This window comes from Xenopus tropicalis, chromosome 8 (genome assembly GCF_000004195.4).
Source record: "Xenopus tropicalis strain Nigerian chromosome 8, UCB_Xtro_10.0, whole genome shotgun sequence".
NCBI lineage: Eukaryota > Metazoa > Chordata > Amphibia > Anura > Pipidae > Xenopus > Xenopus tropicalis.
Genome location: NC_030684.2, coordinates 32,578,432 through 32,587,977, shown reverse-complemented (window position 1 = coordinate 32,587,977; position 9,546 = coordinate 32,578,432). Strand labels below are relative to the sequence as shown.

At 43.1% G+C, this 9,546-nt stretch overlaps 1 protein-coding gene across 2 annotated transcripts; it reads left to right on the top strand.

The window, feature by feature from the left end:
* The first annotated feature begins 5,292 nt into the window (after nt 1-5,292).
* LOC116406927 (serine/threonine-protein kinase N2-like) lies at nt 5,293-8,615 on the top strand. 2 transcript variants are annotated; one of them, XM_031892076.1, is made up of 7 exons: nt 5,293-6,163; nt 6,388-6,464; nt 6,571-6,713; nt 6,842-6,949; nt 7,070-7,150; nt 7,297-7,515; nt 7,900-8,615. In XM_031892076.1, exons 1-6 carry the CDS (start codon nt 6,144-6,146, stop codon nt 7,495-7,497), a joined length of 630 nt encoding a protein of 209 aa, XP_031747936.1. In that variant the 5' UTR covers nt 5,293-6,143; the 3' UTR covers nt 7,498-7,515; nt 7,900-8,615. The 2 variants fall into 2 exon arrangements, with proteins under 2 accessions (XP_031747936.1, XP_031747935.1); XM_031892075.1 differs by having other exon boundaries at nt 5,293-6,464.
* Nucleotides 8,616-9,546: the final 931 nt, after the last annotated feature.

Here is a 9,546-nt window from a genome sequence, read left to right as displayed (position 1 = left end):
CATTGTTTAACATTTAAAATACTCCCATTCTCACACTATTTATGCCAGAGACAAATGAAGCAGCATTTGTTTATCCCTTTCTGGTCGCTGGTACTGATGATTGAAGCAAAAATAATCTAGCGAAATGTTTTTACCCAGGTCTAACAATCATGTTGTTTCTGCTACATTGTTTCACGACATGTGACTTCACCCCTAGAAATGTGACAGTTGGCTTTGTCCGTTGGTTGACTTGTGATGAGAGGTAAGTCTGAATCCCCTCTGAGAGATTTTTTTGCCAATTAACCCTTATTTTAGCTAAAAAAAGATGTGAAATAGTTGGGTGATGCCCCCCTAGACTAGTGGAAGTTGCTCCTCTCACAGGTTTTAGTGAATTTGGAGAATTTTAGAGATGACATTAATCTTAGCGCTGGTTGGGAGACACAGACACAGGATTTGGCAGTTGGCAGGGCTGCAGCAAATATATCCTTTTTTTTTTTGACTGGGGACCCCATAAACATTTGGGGGCCATACAATACATACATTTTTGCTTCCAATATTGACAATGCTAAGGTACAGATGGCAGTTATATTATTTCTGTTCATGGGTGAGTGGAGCAGATACAGATACTGGGGTAGAGGAACAAATTAAATACAATGATACAAGGGGCAATTTGGGGTACTTTGGCACCCATCGATAGTAGCCTGGGGCGTGTTTCCCAAAATTGCCCCCTGGCACAACAGCTAACAAAATTAGCCTGACAAGCAAAATAAGGGGGGGGGGGGGGGGCATTTTAGGCAACTTTGCATGATTAATGGTAGCTTGGGGAGTGGAGTCAAAGTTCCCAAAAGTGCCCCTGGCACCAAAGCTCCCCAAATTGCCCCCATTATTTGCTTTTGTTTGGGGACAAGATTATCATGAAAGTGTCTGTTGGAAATATGTCAGTGTGTTTCCAAATTACATTTGCCCGACAGGCAGGAAGGAGTGGGGGTATTTTTTTTGCCACTGTCACCTAGTGCACTCATCAGGGGGTAACACTGCAGAGGGGCCTATTAGTTATGGGGTGTGGAAAACAAAATCATTTATTGTCCTATATGGCACAAGGGGGCTGGATATTACACCTGTGCTGGGCCACAGAGGGAGTTAAAAGCTGAGAAACAGAAAATCATAATCACTGTCTCGCTGACCCAACACCCGTGCTTAATTAGCTGTCCCTGAACTACAAGTCCCAGAATCCCATGTGGCTGAGCTGTAGTTCTAAGGCAATGTGTATTTCATATTCTTTGTTTACTTACTTGTGCTTTTCAACTGTTAGACCATTTACACTACCTCTCTCTGGCTGTAACTGACAACTGTCATTTGGGTGCTAGGGTCCCACTCTTCCTAGCAACGGTCAGTAGCACCAGCGCTAGAGTGGATGATGGGTAAAGGAGGGCCACAATAGAAAGACAAGTAGCACAAATCAGAAGAATAAATAGCTAGCATTAGGATTCCTTACGTTAGGGGTGCAGGGGCACTGATCAGAGCAGAGTTGGCTATGGGGGAGCAGGCACGTTGGGTATGTGCAGGGAGAAGCATGTTCCATTGGAATATTGAGATGATCCCTGCATTTATGGGACTGGGAAATCTCAGTGCATGATGGGATCTGTAGTCATGTCACAAGCCAGCCCTGACATTATAAGCAATACAATGCTAATGGCCTGACCTCAGAGTGCATCATGGGAGATGAAGGCCCTTTACACAAGCCAGTGAGGAAAGTCTACATTCTCGATGACCATCATATTTGTTAGCTAAATAGCACACACAAGAGCTGTCAGGCACCTTTATGTCCAATTATAGTTTTAAGAAATTGAAAACCTGACAGTTATTGGATTTATAGTTTGATTCCTTCCATGTCATTTTGTTATGGGATATTGGTAAGCTCATATTCTTATATATGATAGAGGGGGTTATACACTGTACCCCTGGTTGCTCTTAGAGCCTTTTGAGGCCCCTGAAATGTTAAACATGAGCAGTTTTGCAACTTTGCATTGATATTACCTGGTCCCAATGGGCCCCCTACTCTCCTGCGGCTCCAGAAGTGGCAGGGCCCTCTGCCCCTAGTATTCTCCTGCTCACAATCCCTTGTATCTCTTTTCCCCTATAGTGTAAGTTATTGAGAGCGATACAGAAAATTCAGAGAACAACAGCGACATCAGCGATACAGAAGGGAGAAGAAGTGAGAACAAGAGAGAAGAAGGGAGAAGATTCGAGTGGTTCTCAGCCCAGAGGATATTTACATCTTCCTAACTGGGGTCCTCTGGACAAAGGTACTGGTCCTACATTTCCCCCTCTATAATATGAGTAATATGATCTTTCCCTATTGGCTATAGGAACTGTCATGCTGCTTATTATTATTTCAGCTATTTTCATATTTCCCACCTGTAGATTTGTAAGTAAGATTTGAGCTGGGTTCCCACAGTGCAACAGTCACACTGCTGTCGTTCCAGGGGTTTCCCAACTAACAACAACTGGTTATCTAGGGGCCAGAATGGCAGTATTGAAAGATTAATTAAAAGAAGAGTTACAATTCCTAGCAACCCACGTAAAGGGATATAAAGGAAGGTAATGCTATGTGAGCAAAATAAATCCCCTTTTAATAAGATTGTTTAACAATAACACAAGTAATAATCAACCCACAGAGTTCAGTTGTGTTTTGGTTGCCAGGTTGTGTGACCCGACAACCACAGAGCATAATCACTTGTATATTGGAAATACGCAAAATAGCAATACTTCATATATTCTTAACAAGCAATTTTTGGGAGCGCATCCTGTCAGGAACATGACGCACAGTGCTGCCACTTTGTCACCCTAAGCAATGATACAAGCCGCAGCGCCACCAAACCAGCACCCCTATGTTATATCATTTAGTTCAGTTGGAGCGTTATTGTTCCTTTTGATACAAAGTGTGAGCATTGGGGGGCAGAGGATGCTGGAAGTTGTAGTTTTACTGCAGCTACAGAATGACACTGTGCCTAAACTCAACTGAACATTTAGTTGGACATATAAATGTCTTGCAGGGGTTATGGCCATTGCAGTGTGACTGTGCATTAGACATAGCGGGACTGTGATTTATTGAGGGGCTCATACACTAGCAAACATAGTCATTAGCAGTAATGTATAATAGTTAAACATACGCTTTTACCTTTGGCAGCGGAAGCTGTGAAATGATAGGCTGATCTGACTAGTCCTGGCTTAAACCAATGGGATAAGAAGTCTGATCATTTCATTACTGCTTGAGCTTGTAGGTTACCAGCAGCTACAAACAGTTGTATTATTTATCCCCACTAAAGCAGTGACTAATACCAACCTTTCTTTCCTGATACAGGACATTCAAGATGGGTGCCAAGCTGAGTAACATCTTACATCAGCAGCGTCACACTGAGGTAAGGCTGATGGATATATAAAGCCATTGTTTCCTGCCTGAGGATGAGAGGCCTTGCCCCCAGATATAAAGGGGAACTGTCACTGCAAAGAGAAATTCCTCTGCTTGCAATAAATATTTAGTAACCCTGTTTGTATTTCTCTGCTGTTCTCACAAATATGTTTAATAGTTGAATATTCATTATAGTTTGGAGGCGTTATTAGCACTTCATTATTTTTTCCATTCTCTATAGACCGACACCATCAATCAGTGTTTTGATGTCTCCGAGCCCTGGGCAAGGCCTTGCCTTTTGGATACAAGACACCAGCTGGTGCGGGACATCCAGAAGGAGATGCGCATAGCAGCGGGGGCGCAAAAGATGTACCGGGCCAGCAAAGGCAAAAAGGCTAAAGCCCAGGTGAAGGAGCTGAGGAACAGCAGTGAGAAAAGGGTGAAAGCCCTTTACTCCTCTCTCCTCAAGCTCAATGAGGAGATCGCTCGGAGGGAAGCGGAGAGAACTCAAGGTGAGCTATAACAATCTCTGGTCTCTTTCCTATTGTCATTATATGGGGAACCAGTGCGGCACATCCACTAAATGGACATTAGCCTGAGCCCCACAGCACTATAGATGACTTTTTTTGAAACCAGTGATTATACACAGCATTTTCCCAAAACAAGAAACAGCCCTTAAGCCTTAACCTGGTACCATTCTATCATGTGAACAGAACCACGGGCGGTTGAATTTGTGTTCCTTAGCAACCTTAGGTTTAATCATTTCTTTGAATTTTTATATTTGAAATTCCTTATATCTATCAAACTTGTGTTCTATATTTTCAGATGCGGTACCAGAGACGACGGAGACTACAATTAACACCAGTGTAGCATACCCAGCAGAAAAGGACACTGGGCCTGAGGTTCTGGTCATTTTAGACCCGACCAGGGACTCGTCCCAAGTGAGTACATTACACTGACATTGCACTCATTTCTTGGGCAGAACAAAAACATTGCCCTTATCATATCCTTGTGACCCCACATTCACTGACTGCTCACCTTGTGCCCCTTATTTGTTTGCAGCATCATCCTGATGCTTCTTCTAAAGAACCGGGGCCAGAGAAAGAACAGCCCCAAGTTCCACCTGATGACAGGTAAGGATTTTTAAGACCAGATTAAAAACCTGCCCCCTACTTTCATCAAATAAGAGCAACACAATCTTAACAATAACTGAATTATTCTTCTAATTAAAGTGAAGTACCTGCAGAAGAAATTGTTGGCGCAGAAGAGGACAAACGGTAAGATACACATGCATACATTTGGCTGGGAGATTCCACAATACTCAGTTCAGTAGCACTGTGCCATCTATGAGATATGGCTGGGGGTGCTGCAGTATTGGGGAATATGGAAAAGGAAGCAAGTAAGGGAAGCCATAGGGTAGCTTACAGGTAACCAATCACTAAGCAAGGGATAAAATGAAGTAGAATGAACATTAACCTGTATTATACTTACAGTGACGTACCAGCACAAGAGGAGGTGGTTCAGGGAGAGGCGGAATCTCTTTTTGCCGAGCCGGAACAACAGCCTGAGAATGAAGAGGAAAGGTAAGATCACGGTTAATACACCGCATGTTAGCTTGCTTTCTACTATTACTGTACACTTGCATTATAATGATCTTTTACCTAATTTACCTTATTCCAATAGCGACGTGCAAGTGCATGGAGAAGACTCCTCTGAAACATCGCAGGGCCCTCACCCTGGTGATTACTGCCCAACTCAGGATTGCCAGGCAGAGGAGCCATCAGAGGAGACCCAAAGCACTCAGTAAGACAAACCCTCAATACTGAAAATTAATACATACATTTTATATATATATATATATATATATATATATATATATTATTTTTATTATTTTATGTTTTGCACAAAACACAATTCCTGTTTCTTCCGTTTCAGAGAGCTACAGTTCTCCAGCTTCTCGGCAAGAGATTTTCGCCGGATCAAAGTTTTAGGCAGGGGGAGTTATGGCAAGGTAATTAATTCAGTCTCTAATTAGAACTTAGCATTTTATACAGTGGAATATTCAATGTCACTAAACCCACTCTCTAATTCCAGGTTCTACTTGTTGAGTACCTTCCGGCTAATATATACTGTGCCCTGAAGGTACTCAAGAAGGACGAAATATACTCCTTGGAGGAAATACAACGGTGAGCTCATGGGGAATGATTCCATAATCTCTCGATTAGGTTTTTATTTAGAAGTCACTTTCTGTCTCGCAGTCTTCTCCTTTTTATAAACTTTTCATTTGCCTTCCTTTCACCCAGTTGCTCTTGTTACATTATATTTAACTCTATGCTGGACTTATTTCCTCTTTTATCTTTCAGCATTTTAGCCGAAAAGGAAATCGGGCAGACGGTGAACCCAGACAACTTCATAGTGGATTTATACGCCACATTTACCACCAAATACCATCTTTTTTTTGTCTTGGAGTTTGTTGCAGGAGGAAGTCTGAGAACCCATCTGAAGATCTGTGGGCACTTCGACCTAGAGAGAGCTAAGTAAGTATAAATTAGGTGACTATTTGGGATTTTGTACATACAGCCGATGAGTTACAGGAGACTGAAGAGCAGGGGAGGATGAGAGAACTGGCAGTTATGCTACACTAAATATTAACATTCCTTTATGAAGGCACCATATAGTGATCAAGAAGTATTTTCCTTATCCTTGCAGGTTCTACGCTGCCTGTATACTCCTAGGCCTGGAGGCGATCCACATGAAGGATGTTGTTCACAGGTAAGAGTATATAAGGGGCTAGGTACCTTTAGTGGTGAGTACAACCTGGAGTTTAATACCGGCTGCAAGTTAGCAGCAGTGCAGCTACAGGTTCAAAGTTACTTCTTGGAAGTCTAAGGGAAGGAAATAGGAGGCAGCATTTTTAAGCTTGGCTTATGACTCCAATGCTATGTCACAGCAGTTTTAATGTGTCATTATAATAGTTCCCTTTTGTTTCAATGCAGAGATTTAAAGCCAGGAAATCTCCTTATGGATAAGGACGGCTATTTAAAGATCGCCGATTTTGGCCTGGGCAAGACCGGTAAGGGGCTCCTTGTATTATTATCGAGCACAAAGGGGGCTCATTTTGGGTTTACTCTGGCATAAATGCCTCAATAAAAATCACTAACAATTTGACTTTTTTGAAGGAATTGGATATGGAGACCGAACAAACAGCATGGTTGGGTCTCCAGCTTATATGGCACCAGAGGTTGTGGGGAAAAAGGAGTACACAAGAGCCGTCGACTGGTGGGCTCTCGGAGTCATCACGTACGAAATGCTCCTCGGGAAGGTAAGCGCAAACTGCCACTGACCAGTTATAAGAGGAAGTGACATACACATATTGTTATTTATCTAACCTCATAAAGCACTCTTTATAATACACCTGGTCCCCCAATATATTCTTATTAAACATTACAGAGACCCTTCGATGGACATAACAACAGCTGCTTATGTGAATATATCGAGGAGGCGGAACCGCACTTCCCAGAGTCGCTGGAACCAGTAGCAGTGAGCTTCATATCAGAGGTAAGTAGCGCTGAGCTATCAGTTGGTTGCAGTCAGCTCTTTAGCTCAGCAACCACTTTCTCAATCTCCTGGGGTCCCCCATGCTTCTGTACGTGTAACTGCCATTTTCTGTTCTTGTAGCTCTTGAACAAGAATCCCGAGGAGCGACTGGGTTCTACCGAAGGAGATGCAGCTGATGTAGCCGAACATCCCTTCTTTAACGTAAGTCCTCTGTCTGTATTATCATAATCATTCTAAGATCTTCTGGCTATACCCTCGGATACTATCTGCGAGGTACAGTCCTCTCATATCCTCAGCTTTCTGAAGAACCTCTAATAATCAGCATTTTTATGGTGCATATGTTGCAGAACATAGTCTGGGATGACATACTGGAAAGGAAGGCGACGGCTCCGTTCATACCCAGCCTCGACGGACCGGAGGATGTCACCTATTTTGAAGAGGAGTTTACTAAGCTGTCAGCCAATCTGACGCTGCCGAAAGGACCTTCTGCCGAAATGGAAATTCCGATCGAAGAAGCCTTTCAGGACTTCACCTATTCGGCATTTTAAGTCCTAATACAATCATAGGTAAGAAAGGGCCCGAGTACAAAGACAAGCAGCACAAATACAAAGAAAAAATGTTTTTCATTAGGATTCCTTACATTATGGGGTACCGATCACAACACAGCTGGTTATGGGAAGAAGGCACACTGGGTAACTGCAGGAAAAAGGGGAGTCTTTGGGAATATTGAGGTGATCCCTGAGATAATTGCAATTCTGCAATTACGTGCAATGTGTAAGCACAAAAAAAAATAAAACATGTAAATCCCATGCAGCCAGAACCTGTTGAGATGCCAATGAAAAGCATGGGAAGTGTATCCCTTAAGCGTTACAGTGTTTTTACAGTAATATCACTTGCTAAGATGAAAAATGCGTGGATTGAGTTTGAAGTTTAATCTTTTGTTTTTGCAGACGGGTCTCGGAAGCGTTCAGAAAAGGCAACTCAAACAACACCAGCAGCAGTTTCCTAAAATTCCAAACACTGCTGTACCGCCAGTTAGGTAACTCCTCTTCAAAATCACAATTCCACCAGTGATGACCCTTCCATGCGCTACCGCCGTTCCACCAGTAGCATTTTCAGGTAAAGACCAGCAATGCATCTCCTTCTCTCCACCAGCCGCATCTTCTCTTTCACACACCTCAGTTGTGCCTTAATTCCATCTGCCATAACTTAACCAGCAGTGTATGCCCTTACTTCCACAGCAATTCCACCAGCAGCTTATGCCCATCCTTCCATTTTAATTCCACCAGCGATGCCTCCCTTGCCAAATACTGCCCTTCCACCAGTGGTGCCTCCCATGCCACAATTCACCAACAGTGCCTCCCCTGCCGCCCACCACACTTCCGCCAGCAGTGCCTCACCTGCCACCCACCGCAGTTTCACCAATGGTAACTTCTTCAACAAGATATGGCATCATAAACATGAGCTACTCAGTAGGCTCTGCATTCCTTTTCACTCCATCCCTCAGACTGCAGAAGCCGGGGTCTGTAGGCTGCATGGGGTCCAATGGAATGGAAGGGAATGCAGCTTTCACTTGTAGCTTCATGGCACCCATGTGTATGCTGTCATATCTCTGTTTGCCTCACCAGCAGTGCCTCCCATTGCATTCCACCTTTTCTTTCGCTTAAGCTCCACAAGCAGTGCCATCCCTTACACTCACCCCAGTTCCACCAGTGCCTCTTGTTTCAATCAGATATGGCACCATAAAAAAGAGCGCAGGTAAGTACTGCAAAATCATTCACTCCACACAAACAGACATTCAGTCCACACAAACACGCATTCACTCCACACAAACACACTATAATCACTACAGAAACTTGCACTTTTAATGCCCGTCTCCTCTATTCAGGAGGCTCCTCCAGTCAGAAGTCTCCCTCCATAGGCTGTGTGAGGGTATATATACAATACCACAGTCCTCAGCGCTCTAAAATTGGTGTAATCTCCAATCCTGTGTGAATCATAAGTCCAATCAAGTGTATGTGTCGAAAACTTCCTGCAGCTCCGCTTCAGATCAACCCCTTTGACTGGGTCCCAAAGACGAATTCAGCAATACATACAGACGGAGCGCATGTGTAAAGAAAAAATATACAATAGTGCAACAGAGTACATATAGAGGAGATCCTTCTCCAAAACGTAACTAAACAGTGTAACAGTTTAAAAGAGAAAGTTTGTGCTCATTTAATTTACACTAACACCCAAGTGCGGTACTGCAAACTGCTTACCAGATGGCAGTATAGATGTAGCAGACGAATTTATGTATCCAATAGCGGCATCTAACTAGATGGATGAAAGTAGCATTCTTGATGAACCTCGCAACTGTATCCTCATGTGAAGTTAGTCTGATTGCAGAGTGTCGCTGTATCCTCAGTGAGGCACAAAAGGGGAGACAGCAACTGGTGCAATATTATTTATTATAAAAGCTCAAATAAAAGAATAAAACTTACAAATTACGAGGTAACACAAGCTCTGTGTTACCTCGTAATTTGTAAGTTTTATTCTTTTATTTGAGCTTTTATAATAAATAATATTGCACCAGTTGCTGTCTCCCCTTTTGTGCC